We start from the raw sequence: 21926 nt of genomic DNA, 5'->3' as shown, positions 1-21926 counted from the left end.
AGCAACACACCTGGACGCAGCTCCCCGCGCCCCTGGCCTGCCCCCTGACCCCAACACACACACACACACCCCGCTCCTGGGCCCCACCACCTGAGCTCAGATGGAAAGCGATTCCTCATCCCGGCCGGACAGAGCGCAGGGCACGCGCCCATCCCCCTGCTCGGGCAACACAGACGGACAAGCAGCCCCACAGAAAACCCTAACGGAGGGAACAGCAGACTCACAGAAACACAAAGGGCCCGGACGCCAGAGCAACGCCCTCGGCGCGCGGGACGGGGCAGGGGGAAGCAGGGAGGGGCCCTCTCCCCATCCGCTGGTGGATCTGAGAATCTGAGACAGTGCCCAGTGCTGGGCCGGGAGGGGACGGGGACAAGAGACTCAGGTGTCCTTTGGGTAAGGGTGTGACCTGGACCTGCCTCCAGGGACAGTGGTTTGGCAGACAGACGACATTCCCATTTCACATGCCGCTTCTGGGCAGACGTATAAGTTCCACTCACAGGTCTGTCTGCACACAGGTGCAAAGCCACGGGTGCAGGAGTTCGCACCCCGGCTGGATGCACACAGGCGGTGCTAAAAACCTGACCGCGCAGGGGACCAGCGGCCCCGCGTGCTCCTGTGTGGGGAGCCATCACACAGCAGCCTCTCGCCAAAACACGCTCAGCCCGAAGCCCATCACCAAGGAAGAGAGACCCGCCCAGCTCGGGGAGGGGGCAATCCACAGGGAAACAGGTCTGGACTCTCTAAGTGTCGGCGGCATGAACGGAAAACTAAAGAAAGCAAGTGGGAAGAACATCCCGGAATAACGGAGACCAAAGACAGAGACATGTTAACCAGCTGTGGTGTAGACCCCAGCCTGGCTCCTGGAGGAGAAAACGTAGACAAACATTTGTAAAGGGGCCCTGTGGGGAGGGGGCAACAGGAAATGGGGATTTTCTGTGGCTGATATTTGGATACAGACATGTGCTAAGGCCTGGGAGTTACAATGCAACTAACCTACAGGAGAGAGAGAGACAGAGAGACGGCCAGAGCAAAATGCAGCAAGATGTTAATAGTTAATGCATTCAGGTGAAAAATTATCACAAGGTATTCACTGTACTGACCCTCCAACACCAACAACTTTTCTATATGCTTAAAACCTTTCAAAAGAAAGATCTGGGGGAGGAACTGATGAAGAAGGCAGAACCCCCAGGAACAGGATAGACCATGGCTGGCTACCTTTATCCTCATGGATCGTGGAAAAATACTGCAGCGACAGAGACAGACCCGGCTCAGAGCACCAGGCTCTGGGCTCAGGGAACCCTCTGCCCTCCGCCCCTCACCTGTAGCCAGAGTCGGCAAATGCGTGGCTTGCACACACGCACACAGCCACAGCCAGCACCTGTGGCAGGCATGGGTAGTCCATCGCCGGTTCTTTGCCTGAGTGATCAGGTCTCCATCCTGTGAGCTCCGAAGGGCGGGACGTATAACCTAGATGTGTCTCTCCCGACCCAGCCCAGGACGGGGAGGTGAGTGGACCCGCTCAGGGTCTGATGAATGAACCAATACCTGGGAGAAGGGACAAAAGCACACGGGAGACTGGGCGCCCCACGGGAAAGGTGAGGGCGTGGGTTCTGAATGCGGAACCCCACACCCCCACCCAGCGCCCTGGCACCGTGCCCAGATGCTGGCATGGCGGGAATTCCCTTCACCCCACTGGCCTCAGTTTCCCCATCTACACCCGGGACGGGAGGAGTGCAGACTTCTCTGGACAGTGGGGAGGGACCAGTGGAGGCCCACACGTGCAGGGCTCTGCCCTGGCCTTTTGGGGCAGGCCCACGGGACCACCTGCCCCAGAGCTGCTTCGGTAAAAACCCAAAGCGTGTGTTTGCACACCCGTTATCATAAGAGCATCACTCACAACAGCCGAAGGGGCGAGCCGCCCCAGCGTCCACGGTCACGTCACTCACAACAGCCGAAGGGGCGAGCCGCCCCGGCGTCCACGGTCACATCACTCACAACAGCCGAAGGGGCGAGCCGCCCCGGCGTCCACGGTCACATCACTCACAACAGCCGAAGGGGCGAGCCGCCCCGGCGTCCACGGTCACGTCACTCACAACAGCCGAAGGGGCGAGCCGCCCCAGCATCCACAGTCACATCACTCACAACAGCCGAAGGGGCGAGCCGCCCCAGCATCCACGGTCACACGGATGGACAGACAAACTGTGGGCTCTTCATGCAATGGAATACTATTCAGCTTCAAGAGGAAGGAAGCTGACACGGGCTACCACACAGATAAGCCCCGGGGACACTCTGCCGAGGGAGACAGGCCGGTCACAGAAGCACAGATATCACAGGGCCCGACTGACGTGAGGCGCCTGGAGCAGACAGAACCCTAGAGGCAGAAAGCAGAGCGGTTCGCCAGGAGCTGGGGTTGGGGGTGGGCTGGCCGCTGTGTCCTGGGGCTGGAGTTTCAGTCTCACAAGAGGAAAAGCGCTCAGGAGGTGCTGGCGGCGATGGCCACACAAGCGACTGTATTTGATGCCGCAGAACTGTACACTTCACAGCGCTTAGGAGGGTAAACTTTACCTTGTGTTTATTTAACCACAGTTTAATTTGCCCAGTGCCTAGGGCAGCAAGACTTCACAGCAGTAGGGTGTTGGAGGGGTGGAGCTCTGGCTGAGACAAGGGGAGGAGGGGCTTCACCCACTAACCCCCTCTCGGGTCCGCTTTGTGGACTGGGGTCCCTCATCCACTGACCCCACCGGCTCTGCTCTGTGGGTCGGGGCCCTCACCCTCTAGACCAGCATCTCTGCGTCTCTAGACCACGGGGTGGGCTGTGGGGAGATACAGCCATGCCCCCGTGAGTCACGTCCTCGGAGCCAAGGGAAGCGGAGGAAGGAAGACGCAGGATGCTTTTCCATCAACGTGGCTAAATTTATCCCTCGCTAACCCGGCAGCGTCCTGCGCTGTGGCCTTGGGTCCAGCGGCAGCTTTCCCCAGCACAGCCGGGTTCCCGCTCAGGCTCCAGGGAAACAAGGCTGCCCCGCTGGGTAGAGACACTTCCTGGTCCTGTGAGCTGTGGCCTGGGGTCCCCTACCCCGACACGCAGGCACAAGGCAGGATATTCCGACACCCGCTGCAACATGAGGAATCTGGAGGACGCTATGCTCAGTGAAAGAAGCCGGCCACAAAAAGACAAGCTCCGAGGCTCACCTGCACTTCTGCGTGGGCCCGACAGCCTCCGGATCCACAGGGAAAGCAGAAAGCAGAACTGAGGGTGCCAAGGGCGGGGGGACAGGAGGGGTGGAGGGCAGGCGATGAGGAGTGACTTCGTGGGGACCGTTAGCTGAGAAAGAAGGAAAAGGGCCAGAGATGGAGGGTGGTAAAGGTCTCACAGGAACAGGCGATGTACATAAAAACAGCTAACGTGACGTACTTTAGATTACATGTCTTTTACAATACGAGACACATTCACGCAGAAAACACCGTACTTAGTGCTGGAGAAAGAACCTGGCCAAACAAACCAGAGAAACCCGCAGAGCTGCCGGCAGCCGCTGAGAAGGACTGTTCGAGAGCACGTCCTACTCGGGGGCGCTGCCTGGGTGGCATCGGGAGGGGCGCGCAGGACGCGGCCCGAGGCTTCGTGGGCAGGGTCCATGAAGAGTGGAGCGCCAAAGTGGCCAGGGAGGGGGTCACAGACTGCTCCCTCTTCAATCCCTGTTCTTGCAAAAATGAATGTGTCTGGTTTATTGCATGATTAATGATAATAAAACAGACTCCAAGAAACTCAAGTGACAGTGAAACCCCTAAAACAGGTCAGGTCCCCCTATTTGGGACTTCCCAGGTGATGCCAGCAGTCAAGAATCCTCCTGTCAATGCTGGAGGCACAAGAGATGCGGGTTTGATCCCTGGGTCATGAAGATCCCCTGGAGAAGGGAATCTCAACCCACTCCCAGTATTCCTGCTTGGGAAATCCCATGGACAGAGGAGCCCGGTGGGCTACAGTCCATGGGGTCACAGGAGTCAGACACAACTGAGCACACATGCACCCTGTGTAAGGTCCCTGGTAGCAGAGGATGGCACCCGAAACATGTGGGATGAAGGCAAAAGCCGGTGGGCATTCAAAAGAGAGATGCCTGGGGTCCAGCCTGCCGGTTTGGAGGGTCAGCTGCGAGGAACCCTGGAGGACGAGCAGACTCTGAATCAGAGCCCAGGAGACTTGGGTGTGTGAGCAGGGTCTTCTCAAGCCTCTTTTCTCATTAAATCGACGGCATTTGTCAGAATGGCTGCTATCAAAAAGTCTACAAACAATAAATGCTGGAGAGGGTGTGGAGAAAAGGGAACCCTCTTACACTGCTGGTGGGAATGCAAACTAGTACAGCCACTATGGAAAACAGTGTGGAGATTCCTTAAAAAACTGGAAATAGAACTGCCATATGACCCAGCAATCCCACTTCTGGGCATACACACCAAGGAAACCAGATCTGAAAGAGCCACATGCACCCCAATGTTCATCGCAGCACTGTTTATAATAGCCAGGACATGGAAGCAACCTAGATGCCCATCAGCAGATGAATGGATGAGGAAGCTGTGGTACATATACACCATGGAATATTACTCAGCCATTAAAAAGAATTCATTTTGAATCAGTTCTAATGAGGTGGATGAAACTGGAGCTATTATACAGAGTGAAGTAAGTCAGAAAGAAAAACACCAATACAGTATATTAACGCATGTATATGGAATTTAGAAAGATGGTAATGATGACCCTATATGTGAGACAGCAAAAGAGACACAGATGTAAAGAACAGACTTTTGGACTCTGTGGGAGAAGGCGAGGGTGGGATGATTTGAGAGAATAGCATTGAAATGTCTATATTACCACATGTGAAATAGATCGCGAGTCCAGGTTCAATGCATGAGACAGGGTGCTCAGGGCTGGTACACTGGGATGACCCTGAGGGATGGGATGGGGAGGGAGGTGGGAGGGGGATTCAGGATGGGGGATGCGTGTACACCCATGGCTGATTCATGTGAAAGTGTGGCAAAACCACTACAATATTGTTAAGTAATTAGCCTCCAATTAAAATAAATTAATTTACAAAAAAAAAATCAACGGCACTGCCTGCTTCCCTGTGGACACTCCTACAAGGTCGGGTACCTGACCTGCAGCTCTTGCTGTCGGCACACCCCCTTCTCCTGTGACCCGGGAGGCCGGGAGACAGAGAGCCCTGGGCTCGAATCGCAGCTTTGCCTCGTTCAGCTGTGACCTCAGCCACCCCCTGCTCCCAGCTCCTACAGCCCTAAGCAGTTCTGAGGAGTCTAACCAGCTCACAGATACCTGAGTGCGCAGAGAAGCAACGGCCCAAGTGAATGCGAGCTGGAATCCTACGGCTTTTATAAGACCTGGAAAGACCCACAAGTCTGAGCCCCAGACGTGGCCGGCACTTAATTACCAGCTTCCTGGACCCTCCTCGGCAAGACCACAGCCCATGGGGCCTCGCTCAGAGCCTGCCCTGCAATTCACGTTCCTCCCACAGCAGCTCACGAGCACCCAGGGAAGTGGCCTTTGACTAATATTAATAGGATTCGGGTCTATTTGCTCAAGCACAGCCAAGTCAATGGGATCTGAATATTTCTGCTTCCAGAGACGAGGGGAGGCTGGACAGGGCTGGGCTTGATGTTGCGAGCAGACCTGGATGCAGGTTTGCACACAGCAGGTCCACAGATGCGGGCGACCGTGGGTCCCAGGTAAAAGGAGGACCGTGGCAAGGCACTGGTTTGCCAGGCGGTCCAGGGACCCATCGTGAACTTCCTTTTGCCCACGTGCCTGGGGCCAAGACTCCCAAACTTCCCAACTTGTAGCCTGCGTGTCGAGTGGGTCGGTTGGCCTGGGCAGAGAATGGCTCCCAGCAGGAGGCGATAAAAAAACCCGAGCGCTGGGCACCATGGTCCTGATGCTGGCCAGGTGGCCAGTGACTTGCCCCCCACTTGCCACTTCGACCCGGAGCCGCAGATCGCCGGCCTGGAGCCGATCCTCTCCAGACTGCTGCGGCCTGGAACGGCGGCTGGAGCCATGGGAAATACAAGGTTCTATTCCTGGCGTGACCCTCTTTCCCAGAACTGGGACAGGGAGGGCCAGGCCGCGGCCAGGGTCTCCGTTGTGGCCTGAGACCCTCTCTGGGTCTCCGGGTCTCACCAGTCTATCCTGGACCAAAGCCCACTGCCGCGACCCACCCCTCACAGGCCTGCCTCCCTGGCTGGACCGTGCCTCCAGAGGGCACTACCCGGCATCACCCAGCGGGGATGGACGAGCCCCCTTCTGCCCCCAGCCGTCTCTGCTCCCGAACAAAAGGACATGCAGGGCTGTGTCTGGGCTGCAAGGGCTCAGGGGTCAGCTGCCAAGCGCTAGGTCACGGGCGTCCCTGCTGCGGGGCAGGGAGGGGGCCCTGGCCTCCAAGCTAGGGGCCACGCCTGGACCCCCAGTGGTCTCCCCACACACCCGCCCCCCACCCAGGACAGGGTCAGCGTTCCCGTTTCAGCGTGCCAGGCCCCCAAGCCCTCTGCAAGGACGTGGGCCTGCTGTGGCCCTCAATGAGTCCGAGCTCTCGGGGAGGACGAGGGGCCAAGGAAGATGGATGACCGGGGCACCCATGTCCCCTCTGCGCCCCTCCCCGCCACTTAGAGTGACCCATCCTCCCCGAGCCCTGGCCGCACCTGCACGGGGGCTTTAACCTCCCCCCGCCCCGAATCAAAGATAAACATGCTGAGATTGCTTGATGCCCCCACCCCCGCCCTGGCTCAGCCTGCAGTCATGGGGGCGGGGTGGGGTGGGTCTAGCAGACCCCTGGGTGCCTATGGTCTCCACGCTCCCTCCCTGTCCCCTCTCTGGATGCCGTGATCCTCGCCCCCCTGTAGCCACATCATCACTGAGCACTTCCTGCCGGCGAGGTGCTATGCAAGGTACCATGAGGGACGGACAGGGGATCACAGTGCCTGAGAGGTAGATGGCACTTTACCCAGGGCCTAGCATGGGGCAGAGGAGTGAGTGAAACTCCTCACACGTGCCCTACATGCTCACCTCTGCCCTTCTTCTACAGCTCTGTCTGACTCCCACGTGGCGGGCCATCACCTCCTTCAGGAAGTCTGCCAGGATGCCTTTCACAGCAGGTCAGTTCCCTGCCCTCTGTCCATTCCCCCACAGCTTCCTGGGGGAGTGCTTTTTCTCATGGTGTGTCTTCCCTACACGCTGTCCGCCTTTCTCACCAGGCTGGAAGATCTTGGAGGGAAGAACTCCCTCAAGGTCACATTCTGCACCTGGCCAAGAGCTCCACACGCTCAAGTGAAACCACCTCCCTCCCCCTCCCCCGGGGGATGCCTGTTCATGAGACCCAGGGAGGTGGGGAGGGCCTCCTGTGAAAGAGAAGTGTCCTTTCCTGTGTCGGTCAGCCCTGGGAAGGGGCAGGTCCTCATGGAGGAAATAGGAATGTTGGTGGGGGGAATCCAGGGAGCCACCTCCTCTCTGAAGACTGCTTTAAGGGATTCCCAGGAGGCAGGCTGAGGACCCGCTGTCCCTCCATCACCCCCAAATCCAGAGCAGAGCCCTGCTGAGGTCTCCTGGAGGCTGCAAGGGTGCCTGGGAGCAAGGGGAGGAGGGTGTCCATGGCAAGCGGCCCCCGTGGCCAGGGATGGGCAGGAATTACCCGCAGGGCCCCAGTCTCCCGTGAGATGCCCTCGCCGAGGTGCCAATCCTGGAGGCGGCGGGCTGTACTTTGAGAGAGGGATCGTTTCCCTGCAAGTCCCTTTCAGAAGGCTGCCCCGCCCCCACCGGTCACCCCATCCTGCCGCCCCCTCCAGGGGTGATGACATCATCCTGTCCCATGATGCCCCGGGCCAGTGGGAGGAGCGGGAGAGAGCCGCCCCCCACCCCCCACCGCTGTCTGCCAGGTGAGGCGTGGAGGAGAATCACAAGCGCGCACGGAGGTGCTGGGAGCAGGGCTCCTGCCGGGCCCGGGGAGCCGGCTGACCCACATCTCATGCAGGAGGGAGGACGCAGCTCAGCAGCACCCAGGATCTGGAGGAGCTCCCGCCACCAGCCGGGTCCCCGGGGCGGGTTTCTCAAGGTCACCTGGCCTCTGTGTGCGCACCTGTAGAATGGGCACTCACGGAGACCACTCCTGCAGCGTCTGGAGGACCCGAGCAGGGATGCTGTCTGGGGCGTTACAGTGATCACTGCGACCATTTCTCTGCCACCGGTGAGGCCAGAGCCCTCGGAAACACGTGACCACAGTCCTCGGATCAGAAGACCCGGTGGGGGAGACGTGTGCCCCTCGGGGGGAGGGGCATTGAGGGTGCTCCCAGCTCAGAGCAATGCCCCCCTCACCAGCCACGTGACCATGGGTCCTGCCTCCCGTCTTAGTCCAGTTGCGCCCCCCATCTGAAAATCAGGAGCAAGAATCCGAGCCCCGCCGGGCTCTGTGACATTTCAAACGGGGCCTGGACGACCTCCCCGCCCGCCCACAGTTACCAGATGCCCCACAAATGGCAGACACTGAGCTCCATTAGACAAATCAATTGCTCCCTTGGGCTCAGCTCTGCCACCAGCTGGGGGGTGGGGTGCCCGAGGTTGCCAGCACATACCCAGGTTATATTTAGCTCTCAGCTGGAGCCCTGCCAGGGCGGGGCATTTCTGCAGGGGACGCCGAGTTTCAGACCAGCCCCCAACTGCTCATCAGCCACTGTGAAACCTGCTCCAGAGCCCACTGAAGCTGCTCTCTTGCTTCTAACAGTGGATGAAATTATCCCGTGTACACACACACACACACACACACACACACACACACAATCTGTTTTGTAGATGACACTGTGTATAAATTTGTGGACCCCATATTCTTCATCACCATCGCGGACACACGCCTTGTACTGCTCCTTGACAGTCGTATTAATGACTGCATAATACTCCATCTTTTATCACCAGTTCCAAGTGTGGTCTAGGAACCCTGGGGTCCCCAGGATGCAAGCAGGGTGCCAGCCGGGTCGAAGCCATGTTCATAACAAGACTGAGATGTTATTTTCCCCCATCATTCCCTCTCCCTCCCAAATGTACGCTGGAGTTTGCCCGAGGCCCCGTGACAGGTGGCATCACAACTGACAGAACACAGGCCGGACACAGGCTCCAGCCACCGTCTATTAAGCCAGACGTTAATGAGATTTGCACAGCTGTAAAGCAAGGCCAGTCTGTTTCCTGAAAACACTCACAGTTAACATACAACGGGCTATTTTCCTTATTCAATGAATTAAATATGCTTAAAAATTCTCCATCTTATGTCTTGTACACTTGTCGTTTAGCCGCTCAGTCATGTCTGACCTTTCATGACCCCACCAGGCTCCTCTGTCCATGGGATTTCCCAGCAAGAATACTGGAGTGGGCTGCCATTTCCTTCTCCAGGGGGATCTTCCCAAGGATCGAACCTGCATCTCCTGTGTTGACAGGCAGATTCTTTACGACTGAGCCACAACGGAAGCCCTGTCTAATGCAGTAAATATCAATAAATACAATGCACTTAAACAAAAGCTCTTTGGGGTCCTCAGTAATTTTGAGTGAAGGGGTCCAAAGCCCTCAAGGCTGGAGAACACCTGCTGCGGAAAGACAGACGGACAGTAATTTCCTGAGTCAGCATCTCTGGCTGGACATTCGCCCTGCAGAGCCTGTGACCCCTGCAGTGAATGAGTTTTTATGCACCGACCATATCTGTGCTTCAGAAGGTTCCGGAGAGCCGCCTTCTTCTACCGAAGGCATGAACGTATTTAAGGCTCAATGCATCTCGCCTAGCTGCTCCCAAGAGACCACACACACCCACAGTCAGAGGCCCCGGAGGCCATCAGCTCTGGGGACTCTGGGATGTTTATACTTGGCTGACTTGAAAGGCACAATTTTTATCCTATGAGAGGTCTTTTCTCTAACCCTCAGCTCTTCTACAGACCCTGCAAGGAGGGAAAAAAAGGGTTTCAGTCTCAGAAACAGAATGTTCAAGAAGCTGCCTGGGAAAGCCGAATAATGCCCACCCCACCAATGTACTTGTGTCCTTATCCCTAGGACCCATGGGTGTGACATATATGGTTAAAAGAATGAGACGGTTGGTCTTTGCAGATGGGATACAGTTAAGGACCCTGGGATGGGAGGGTCACCCTGGGCTACAGGCCCCAAGCGCACGTGCCAGCATCCTCAGAGATGGAGGCAGAGGGAGACCTGGCCACACACTCGGACGGGGCGGCGGGCGATCTGAAGGTGCTGGAGATGCTGGCCTTGAGGTGCGGGTGACGCGGCCACAAGCCAGGGAGCCTCTGGCAGCCAAGGAGAGACGGGGAGGGGACTCCCCCAGCACTTCCGGAGGAGGCCCTGCCCTGCCGAGACTTGACCTCAGCCCAGTGAGGCCCTGCCCTGCCGAGACTTGACCTCAGCCCAGTGACACGGATTTTGGACTCCAGGCTTCCATACCTGGGAGAGAATAACTTTCTGCTATTTAACCCCGAGGTTTACGGAGCTTCACGCCAGCCGTCCCCCTCCTGTTGGATGCCCCAGTATCGGGGACCGACTCCCCGCTCTGTCAACCCCATTCCCTGGGCACCAGCTCCCAGAAAACCTTGCGCTGGGCTGCAGGGTGTCCCCCGAAGGGGCCTGCTTAGGGCTCAGAGCGTGAGCTGTTGCCAGTGATTTTAAGTCCTCTCAACTCCTTTTCAGAGGCTGCCGGCTGGCTGGGTGCTCCGCCCAGCCAGCCACCCTCAGAGAAGGAATCTGGGGGGTCAGGTCCGGGGACGGGGGCTGACGGAGGAAGACAAGGTGGCCGCGGCAAGGGCAGAGCAAAGCTCTCCCGTGGCGGGTGCGGGGGGTGGGGGGGGGGGTCCAGCTCTGCCGGAGCGGAAAGAGTGAGGCGGGGGGATGACGGGGCCTGGCGGGAAAGAGCAGTGCAGGCGACGCTGAGGTCTGGCGGGGACCCCTGCCCGAGGAAGCGGGAGGCAGCTCTGGGGGGGTCCTGGCAGGACTGCCTGTGGTCCTCAGCATGCAGACCTGCCCTGTGGCTCACGCGCCGTGCGTGCCCCATGCCCGGGCCGCGCCCCGTGCCCGGCAGAGGCAGCCAGGGAGGCGCCTGGCTGGACGCTGGGCTTCTGCACACAGATGGCATTTCCTGATTTCCAAGGCAGGTCAGGGGTGTGTTCAAGGGAACCAGTGCCTGTAGCCCCGCACCCTATGGCTACGCCTCAAGTGCTTGGCAGAAGCGGCCAGGCTCAGAGCTGGAGGAAAACGGCGGGATGCGGGCGGCCGGCGAGATGCGTGTCACGGGGTTGGCGTGGCCGCAGCCAGAGCAACAGCAGGAAGGTGCTGGCCGGGTCCTGGCCCGGCCCGACGGCCCCCTCGCTGCCCAGCCCGGCCCTTCCTGGATGGCTGGCTCGCTTCGGCCACCCTGGACGGTCCACTCATCCTCCGTGACCTCCGCCCCTGCACCTGCCGGCCACCTCTCGCACGTGAGCTCCCGGGTCCGGCTCAGCCTCGCCGCCCAGCGTCCCTGCACTCCAGGGATGTCGGACTGTACTCTCCCCGTGACGTTGCCCCTTGTGGGTGCTCAGTAGACCCCCCGGGAGGCAGAGGCAGCCTGAGGGGCAGGCGGCCCCCACTGCGTGTGACACCAAGTCACGTGGTGGCTGCAGAAGCCCTTCAGCTTGCAGACTGAGGCAGCCCTTCCTGCATCTTCAAAGCCAGCCGTGCCACACCCTGTCTCCTCTCCGACCTCTGCCTCTGCCACCGCCTCCCTCTTCTCTGGCCCTCCTGCCTCCTCCCTCGGAGGCTCCTCGAGACAGCACGGGCCCCCCTGAGTACAACCCCCCAACTGCAAGATCCCTTTAATCCCATCCTCAAGGTCACTTTTGCCACATGTGTAACATATCCCCCCTGTCTGGGGATGAGGCCAGGGGCATCCTTGGGGGCCGTTGCTCAGAGATGAAGCAACTCAGAGAGGGGGAGTGCCCACGTGCAGGTCACACGGCCTCTCCTGGAGCCCCCGGCTCCAGCTCCCGTTCACTGGTCCTGAGGATGCAGGCAAGGGTCTTGGACCTTCTGGGTTCTGGGAGGAGGAATTCCAGCACCAGGGGGTGGGGAGGGGGAGAGAAGGTGGCAGGAGAAAACATGTGTTTGGGGGAATCACTAGTGAGGACAGTGCTCTGTGCACAGTTAGCTCAGTTGCTCAGTCATGTCCGACTCTTTGCGACCCCATGGACCACAGCACGCCAGGCCTCCCTGTCCATCACCAACTCCCGGAGTCTACTCAAACTCATGTCCACTGAGTCAGTGATGCCATCCAACCATCTCATCCTCTGTCGTCCCCTTCTCCTCCTGCCTTCAATCCTTCCCAGCATCAGGGTCTTTTCAAATGTGCACAGTAGGTGCTCAATAAACCAAGTAAACAGGCCTTCTAGAACAGCCCTGAGCCCTCGAGGGGCTGCCGATGGCGGGGATTAGAGGTGGCCCCGATGAGACTGATGCTGGGAACAGCGGTGGCCCCAGTCAGGCTGATGCTGGACCGTATCCGAACCCGTGGGCCCTCTGTGGGTGCTGTGGCTGTGTGGTGATACCCGCCCTCACCCCACCTCTGGGCTCCCCAGTGTGGACAGTCACACTGTGCAATGTGTGTTGGTGGGGGGGTCACGATCCCAGGACCAGCCACCTCCCCAGTCCAGGACGACAAAGGCCCCAGGGTCCTGCTGGTGCTTAGGAGCGTTCTGCATGGTCCCCGAGCAGGACTAAGCCCCTGCGGCCCACAGCGGCCACCCATCCAAATGCCCCACGGCTCTTCCCCGCCTCCACGCCCCAGCCCTCCCACTTCTGCTTCCTGGGAGCCCCTCCCAGGTAAACCGCCTACGGTCTCAGCCTAGTCACTCAGAATATAAAGGTGGGGGTGGGCCCCCGGGAGCATTTGACACTCAGGTCGCCAAGCTGATGGGGGGGGCCACAGGGTGGTCCTTATAATTCCTCCTTCTTGGAACTTCACGCCCAACTCCAGCACTAACCAGGGCCTTGGAGATGCCATTTTCCAGCAAGATCCTGGGGCCCCTGACATCTAAGCAGAAGCAGGAGGTCAGAGCAGCAGGTCAAAGAGTCCTGACCCTGAGTCGTCGACCGGGATGGGGGAGGGTGGGCATGAAGTGGGGACCCGAGCTCCATCCATCACCTGACCTCCACTGGAAGCTGTTCACAGAGCCCTGACTTGAGGCAGTGTGTGCGGATTCAGGAGGGGGGATCCACTCGGCTCAGCCGGCGGGTGTGCATAGCGGGGCCACTGGGCGCTGGCTGGAGTCGGGTGGCCCGATCTGTCAAACCCCTCGTTCTGTTACGAAGAAACAGGCCACCCAGCGTACCCGCTTTGTGCAGGCGGCCGGGTGGAGGCCCTGTGTGTGCGGTGAGGACGGCCCTGCAGGACTGAGTCGGGGCTGACATCCACAGCGCCGCTCAGAACCCGGGAGCGGGCCGCTCTCGGGGGACCGGGCTTCTCCTGACCCTGGCACCGGGCAGGGACTGTAAAACAGCGTCAGGCGGGCTGGGCAGCGCAGGCAAGAGAACCAGCAACAGAGGAAGTGCCACGGACCAGAGGCCGTGCCAGCCGATGCCCGGCGGACCTTGCAGGCTTTGCCTCAAGCCCTGGGACAGCATGTCTGGCTGTGACCAAAAAAAAAAAAAAACCCCACCCCAGGCCCCTGGCCCCACAGCCCACGGTCAGTCCTGAAAAGCAGGTGCTATTACCTCCACCTGGGAGGTGGGGAAACCGAGGCAAAGAGGGGGACCTGTGCAACCTGGTGGCCGAGACACTCTAGCAGGTGACAGTTGGGACTGGGACTCAGGTGTTCTGACCCCAGAGCCCTCGAGGCATCAATCAAGACCACCTCCCTTGTTGCTTAGAAATCTCCAGCCAAGGCAACATGGCGCACGAAACCCCCAATATGTCACTTTGCAATGGAATTGGTTCAGCCTGGGTCAGCCCCCCACTAGCCTGGAGGCCTCCCGCCCCCGCCCAGGGTAGGAGACGCCGGCAGGCGTCAGAGCACACCTCCCCCTCCCCAGGTCTTCCCTGGGACACGGACTCAGCTGCTCTGCTGGTTTGGGTACCAGGCAGATGTCCACAGAGGTGGCTGCCCAGGCAGGCTGCAGAGAAAGGCCCTTAACCAGGCCCCCTCGGCATGAAGGACAACGTGCTTCCTGCCGTGACACCGTCAGATGAGGTCCACAGGGCCCAGAAGGGTGATCCGAGACTTCACGGCTCACACCGTGTGTTTCCTTGCACGGACGGCGGCTGAGCCTCAAACCCAGACTATCTCCCCGCTGCGGTGGGGGGCAGGGGGCGGGTTGTCAAAAGAAAGCAGGTCACACCTCTGAGGATGGCGGTGGCCCTCATGTTTTCAGACAGGTACACTGAGGCCCAGAGAGGGCAGTCGGCTGGCCCAAGGTCACAGACAGGTCCGGAAGGTGGGCCCGAGAGCCCGGGGAGCTCAGACACTAACGGGACGGTTGATGCCGGCGGGGCTGGAGCTGGAGAATCCTGGGACGGCCGTGAGTGCTGCCTCCATCAGGAGCGGTCAGCTCCAGGAGACCCCAAGGACCCGGGAGAGGGGACAGCGAGGGCCAGGGGTCAAGGTTACAGGGAGGCGTGTGGACTCCACACGGTGACCCTCTCCCAGTCTGAGCGGTCCATCCCCGGGTGGATCCCTGGGGCTGAGCCATGACCCTGGACAGGAGCGCGTTGGAGGCACAAGGCAAGTCCTCAGGACCAGACAGGGCTGGGCTGGGGCTGGCTCTGCCTTCCCAGCTACACCGGCAGGCGCCACACCTTGGAACGGGGCCAGGCTCCTTAGCTCAGGTGAGGACATCGGCTGTGAGCCCCCGCCCCACGCTGTCACCAGCAAGTGTCACCATGAGGCCCCCAGGGGATCAAGCCTCACCCACCCCAAACACTCAGCCACACGTCACAAAGTCACCATTGCAGCCCCTAATGCATACAGGGGGACAGACAGACAGTGCCCTCCCACCAGCTGGACACATCAGGATTCAAATCCAGCTCTGTCGTTCACCAGTGGTGGGATGCGATGCCCGGCGCCTTCCTGGGCGTCCACCTCCCCATCTATAGGCGGGGACACCCCAGCGACCCTGAGGAGCCCTCGGCGGAGCAGGGCCCGAGAGGGGGGCCCCACGAGCGGCGACACCCTGACACTGAAGCAGGCTGCTGCCCGACACCCTAGAGACCTTGGCGATGGAAACATCCCCGGGTAAACAAACACGCAGCACTCGGGTTGCTCTGCCCTGTGTCTGGGTGGCCAGAGGCAGCCCAGCAGGTTGGCACCCCTCTGACGGGCCCGCAGCAGCTCGCGAGACCACACGATCACCAGGAAACACGAGCTGCCATTTGAACACCAACCCGAGCTTTCCTGTCCCAACTCTTTTATCTGCTTCTCCAGCCTCTCCAGCAGCCAGGAAATTAAAAGCCACTTACTCCTTGGAAGGACAGTTATGACCAACCTACACAGCATATTAAAAAGCAGAAACATTACTTTGCCAACAAAGGTCCATCTAGTCAAGGCTATGGTTTTTCCAGTGGTCATGTATGGATGTGAGAGTTGGACCACAAAAAGGCTGAGCGCCAAAGAATTGATGCTTTTGAACTGTGGTGTTGGAGAAGATTCTTGAGAGTCTCTTGGACTGCAAGGAGATCAAACCAGTCCATCCTAAAGGAAATCAGTCCTAAATATTCATTGGGAAGACTGATGCTGAAGTTGAAGCTCCAATATTTTGGCCACCTGATAAGAACTGACTCATTTGAAAAGACCCTGATGCTGGGAAAGATTGAAGGCGGGAGAAGGGGATGACAGAGGATGAGATGGTTGGATGGCATCACTGACTCAATGGACATGAGTTTGGGTAAGCTCTGGGAGTTGGTGATGGACAGGGAGGCCTGGCGTGCTGCAGTCCATGGGGTCGCAGAGAGTCAGACACGACTGAGCGACTGAACTGAACTGAACTGAGCCTCTCCCGCATACCAGGCACTCGGGGCCCTCGGTCCCTATGGAGACCCCAGAAGAGGTAGCATCAGAGCCTCGGAGAGGTCCGAGGATCCCATGCTAGCAGGTGGCAGAGCCAGAGCCCGAGCTCGGAAGAGCCCGTGTCTTCAGCCCAGGGGCCACCCGACCCAGGGGCCAGAGTCGGGCATCCACGGGGCAGCTCAGGGTCACGACAGCTGGCCTGGCCCTGAGGCCCGCCAGCGGGACAGCCCCCTCCCGGAGGCTCCGCCCCACCCTGCCGGCTCCCTGCACCACCAGACTTGCCGACTCCCTCTAGCCGGCTCACAGTTCTCACACAAGACGGCAGACGCTCTGGAGGGTCAGGGTGTCTGACCGGCGACTTGTCCAGGGTGTGGGTCACACTCCCTTTGCTGAGACAGTAAGACTGGGCTTTCCAAGAGTTCACCCAAGTCAGGACTTGGGTCCAGAGAATATGCCGACTGCCCCCAAACCACTTCATTGGACAGAAACCAGAAAGAATTGAAGCATCTCAGGTGGCGGGTTAGGAAGTGACCACGGATGCGAAGGACCAACAGTTCGGAGATGAGGACTCCCAGGCTGTCCAAGAGCTGCCGGTTCTGGGGCAATGACCATCCTCTTCAGGTGCAGTTTCAGATGAATTTCTGGGTCAGAATGATTTGTCTTCAGCTACACCTACGTCAGATGCTGTCACCCATGGAAACTGGGCACGTGTGTTAAGATCCATGTGCTGCCAACTGGGAGACCTCCATTCAAGCAAAGGAGTGGCCCCTGCGGATGGAATTGCCCAACCTGTCACCAAGTCATGGGCTTTGGAAGCAGCACATGCCCACCTTAGGCCCGGAACCCACGCCCTTCTTGTTGATTCCTCATTGCAAAAGGCAAGCACACACAATGAAAAAAAAGAAAACCAGGGAAGGTAACAGGAAGTGTAAAGATGCCGGGGGCCAGGGTGGGGGGGGAGGCACGGGGAGCACTAGCTCTTTCACCGCCTCCAACAGAGGGGGACGCCCTGGACGTCACGATTTCCTTCTGGTCTGCTCCCTGCACTGTTTCATAGCGTGGAGGTCACATAGGACGCACCATTGTGTCCTCAGCTGTTTTCTAAATGAAGCTTTTCTTAAGCACTTTCTCCTAACGTGAGACACTCCAGTCACACAAGTAACTAGAACGTTCTCGCCAGCCCCCTCCCCCAGGAAGACATGATGCCGCTTGCTCTGGTCTACAGCTGAGCCCCGGGCCTGGGGTGGTGCTGGGCACACAGCAGGGGCTTAGGAGACATCTAAGCCCCACGGATGAAGGACCGGACGAAGGACCCACGGATGAGGGACCGGATGAAGGACCCATGGCCCATGGCCCGTCACTCCCCACCACATACACGCAGCAGGTTTCTGACTTTCTGCCGCTGTTTGGGATTTCATGGTGAACCAGCCCTGACTCGGATTAGAAACATGTTTCTCTGTTTCAAATGCCAGGGCTGCACCAACCAGAGCAGGGGGCTCGGGCTCTGCGCCTACCGCACACTCTCGTGGCCCCGGGACGGCCGCCTTTCCTTCTCCGGGGCTCGGTTTCCCCTCTGTGTGGGTGGGCGGGCTAGGGCTGGAGCATCCCCCAGGCCCCTTCCAGCTCTGCGCTCCTAACCCATCAGCCACAGGAAAAGAAGACAGCTGAGCTGCCACCCAGCTTTCCACCTGGCCCTGCCCTCCCCTTCTGGGCTGAACTGCATCCCTCCCGCAAATCCATAATCCAGTATGACTGGTGTCCTTTCAGGAAGAAAGGAGGACACAGACACACAGAGGAAAGAGCATCTGAGGACACAGGGAGGAAACGGCCACTTACATGATGAGGCGAGAAGCCTCGAGAAACCAGCCCTGCCCACGCCTCGATCTCAGACTTCCATCCAGTCTCCAGAAGTGTGAGAAGATACAATTCTGTTGTTTAAACTGCACGGTCAGTGGGCACCTTGTTACAGCAGCCCTGGCAGACTAATGCAACGCCCGCCCCCATGAAACTCACCTGGGAGGATCCTGCCCACCAGACCTGCAGCCGCCCGGGCAGGACACACAGGCGCCAAGAGAGCATAGACCCGGTGCCCAGAGGTGGCAGGGTTGGCTCTGGAGCCCCTCTGGGCTCAGGCTTGTCCCTCTGCCCCGCCGTGCCCCGCCCCCCGTGACCACACGGACTGGGACGCTAGAAGACTACCACCAGGCTCACCGTCGTCTCCTGGGCCCCACCTGGGCTCCGGGATGATGCCAGCCTTCTCTGGGGAGGGCTGTCAGGGGACCTGCCCTCGTGGACGAGGGAAGTCCCCGACCTGCCAGATGCGCACGGTAGCTACGAGAGCCCGGGTGTGGCCAGCAGCGCGCGCAGAGCCGGAGGGGCTCCCTCCACACGGCGGGGAAAGCAGGGCACGGGCGATTGTAAACAGAACACAGCTCGCGCGCTCAGTCAGGCTTATCTGATGCAGAACACCGTACTGCTTCCTCATCCCCCTGAACACTGAAATGAATGCGTGACAAAGCAAGCAGGCACGGGGCCTGGAGGCCACCCCAGAGCCCCCTCAAGGGTGCCCTGAGTGATCAGACTGAAGGAAGACACGCCCGCAGCCGGCACAGCATAAAGGGGAGCCTCCCTCCCGGGGCCAGCGTTCAGGTCCCCTCAGGCTCCGACCGTCGGCTGGTCTGGGCCGCTGGAGACTGGACCACGTGCTCCCAGCCACGCCTGCTGGCGCCCAGCTCTGGGATGATGCCAGACTTCCCTGGGAAGGGCCGTCAGGGGACCTGCCCTTGTGGATGAAGGAAGCCCCTGGCCTTCCAGATGTGCCCAGTGGCCACGAGAGCCTAGCTGCGCGGCGCCAGGGACCACCGTCTGCTCTCTCCCATCGTGGCTGTGGGTGAAAATTTTACTGCTGTGCAGGTCATGCGCCGGGCCATGAGCGACAGGTGGCGGGTCGGTGTGCCCACTGCCAGTCCCAAGGGGCCGCGCTGACTCAGAGAGGCTGAAGTTTACTGACCCGCACGAGCCCCCGAGGGAGGACCTACTAGGTGCGGGGTTTCTGCTATTACCTCATCCTTTCCACGGGGGCAACGATACTGCTCTCAGGAAGCCAAGCTCAGGAAGCCATCACGCTGTGCCCAAGACCAGCAGGTGGACACTATGATTCAAACCCCAGTCTCCTTGCCCTCTGATCCCCCCCAGGACCCTTGGTGACCACCTACCCCTGCTCCCAGGACAACCACAAATGAGGGGGGAAATGCCATGGTTCCTTCCAGGGCTCCCCCTGATTACAGGAGAGATCGGAGGGATCAATTACAGTTGGGGAGAGCCTAAAATTACCTGGTGCACCCTGCCATTACCCCCCCCCCACACCTAGCATTAGATAAATGTGTCTGGAGGCTCTGCCAAGGCGGGGTGCCCTGTTCCCCAGCCACCTCCAAAGAACAGGTTGGCCATTTCAGAAACCCTCTTCTAGAGAAGTCTGCCTCCTCCAGCCTGCCATTTGCTCTCAGCTTCTCTCCCAACTCCCACTGCCCGTGTGGTTCCTCCTTCCTCAACTAGGAGGGGGAGGGGACAGACTCCCCTTGGGGGGGGTGCTCCCGGGAAACACAGGTCCCAAGCAGACAGCAGACAGGAAATGGTCCCTAAAGGCACACTCCCTCCACAGTCCTGTTTGTTCCCTACCCTCCCGCCCCTCAGGGAGAAACAGTTGTCTCCTCTGGTTTCTGCGGGGTGGCCAGGGGCCCATCCTGGAGTCTGCGGGGAGATGGGCTCAAGGCAGGACACAGGAGTCAGGAAGCACCAGCTTCAAAACCCAGCCCCACTGCAAGACCTGAGCAAGTGACTCAAGCCTGGTGAGGCTCGGTCGCACCCTGGAAAATGGGGTGATGGCCTCTCCCTGCTGGGGAATGTAGGGACAAGCCCTCCAGCCAGGGCTGGGTCCCCAGAAGGCTCTCAAAACGGGGCTCTGGTCACTTCAGAGTCTCTCCAGGAGCTTGGCCCCCAACGGTAGGCCTCAGTTTCCCCAAGCGCACTAGGTGGTGGTGACGTGGGATTTTTCCAGCGCCGCACAGAGGCTGTCAGACCTTGCGGGTGCGGCCCCAGAGGCAGCAGCCTGGGTACGCAGTGGAGGGGACGAGGGGCCGGAGAGAGCACGCGCGCGCACCGCGGAGGGCCGCACACCAACTGCGGGCTCCGCGCCCCCAAGTCTGCGCTGGGCGAACCCAGGGCGCCGGGGGGGTCGACCTGACGCCCCTCCCCAACCCACCTACCCACCAAGGCGCTGCGGGAGTCACACAAGGGCGGCGCCCCCCTGCCGCCAAGCCCTCCCCACCCCCCGGACCCGTGTCACACACCTCTCCGCCGCAGGGTCTACGGCGGCCGCGCGCCCTTCGCCCGGACCCTGCCGCGACCCCGCACGCCGGGGAGAAAAGCAAAGGAGCGGCGCCGTCCAGGCAGCCCAGCGCAGCCAGGCGGTGCGGCGCTCGGCGAAAGGGGTTCCCGGCCCCCCGGGCGCAGGGACAAGGCGGGCGATGGGGGACGCGCCTGACCCGCCACACTGCAAAGACCCTGGAGTGCAAGTCGGCTGCAGCCGCGGGGCGGTTTCCCGTCTGCAGGTGCAGGCACCCCAGCCCTGCCGGCGCCGCGATCCAGCTCGGGGAGGCCCCGGTTCCCCGCACACTCACCCGCGCTCATCTCAGCGGCAGCTTGGAGTCGGGTCGCCGGGGCGGGGCGGCAGCCGGACGCTCGTGTCCGCAGGTGCAGCGCCTGCAGGCGGGATGGGCCGCCTGCCCGCCCGCAGCTCCGCCGCAGCCCCTCGGCGCGCCAGCCCCGCCCCGCAGACCCCGCCCCGCCCCGCCCCGAATCCCCGCCCCGCCCGCGCGGAGGCCCCGCCCCAGCCCCGCCCCCATACCGGATGCACCCTGGGAAATGTAGGCGCCGCGCTCCGCTCCTCCTCGCTCGGCGCCACCTGCCACCTCCAGGGATGGACTACAGTTCCGGCAGGCTGCGCGGCCCACGCACGCGCAGGCTGGCGACGCCGCTGCGGCCTCCCGCAGCCCACTCGTGGGGGTTTCTGCGGAGCTGTCCGCGCGGCCTGGCTGGCTGGCTGGCGGCCTGGCCATCGGCTGCTGCCAAGAGCCCACGAACGGGCCAGAAGTGCGGCCGGGTGAGGCGAAAGCTTGGTGCAACGAGCCGCACAGCGGCAACTCCCTCCCTCCCCAGTTTGCAGAAGAGAATCGAGGCGGGGGCAAGCAGAGGGAGGCAGGTTTGCCCAGTTGCCCCGGCGAGGGGCGAGGCCTGCGCTCTTGACCCCGTATCTAGGGCTTGGCGGCGGCGACCCGATGTCCTGCCCCAGGCTCCCGGAGCGCCGCATCGGCTGGCGCCGTGGTCTGGCGCAGTCTGCGGGCCCCCATCCCCAGGGGCCGATTGTCCTCTGTGACGTTAGTGACCTCCCTGGTCCATCACAGGGAGGGCCTGGGTCCCCGGTTCGGCAGAGGGAAGGCCCCGGGTGGGAGCACGGGGACCCCAGTGAGTTTCTGGTGCTGATGGAAGGGGTCTTTGGGGGTGGGTGTGGAGGGTCTGGGTTGACCGGATCAGAAGGTGGACCCCTGGACCTGGCCCCACCTGGTGGGGGAGAAGAGAGGGCTGGTTCCAGAAAAGGTGAACTATGAACAGAACTCTGAGGCAGGAGCAGATAACTCTTTCCGGGCCTCCAGCAGCGTCCACCTACTCCCAAGTGGGACCTGCAGGAGTAGAGAGGCCAGAGGACTGCGGTTCCTGGGGAGAACCAGCCTGGGCAATGCAGCTGGTTGGCCCAAGCCCCATGCACCCTAGCAACCTGGAAAGACTGGCTGGGCTGGCTGTTTGTGTAG

General features: G+C 60.5%; 1 protein-coding gene across 1 annotated transcript in view; it reads right to left on the bottom strand.

Moving 5' to 3' along the window:
* ABLIM2 (actin binding LIM protein family member 2) overlaps positions 1 to 20900 on the bottom strand; it is a 160021-nt gene extending 139121 nt beyond the window's left edge. The window contains exon 1 of the mRNA XM_070462467.1: positions 20739 to 20900. Coding sequence (XP_070318568.1) covers positions 20739 to 20748 — 10 coding nt within the window. The 5' untranslated portion in view covers positions 20749 to 20900. The remainder of the gene's footprint in view (positions 1 to 20738) is intronic.
* Positions 20901 to 21926: the final 1026 nt, after the last annotated feature.

The sequence above is a fragment of the Odocoileus virginianus genome, unplaced genomic scaffold (genome assembly GCF_023699985.2).
Source record: "Odocoileus virginianus isolate 20LAN1187 ecotype Illinois unplaced genomic scaffold, Ovbor_1.2 Unplaced_Scaffold_5, whole genome shotgun sequence".
Lineage (NCBI taxonomy): Eukaryota > Metazoa > Chordata > Mammalia > Artiodactyla > Cervidae > Odocoileus > Odocoileus virginianus.
The sequence above is the reverse complement of the archived record's forward strand: the minus strand, read 5'-3'. Positions and strand labels throughout refer to the sequence as shown.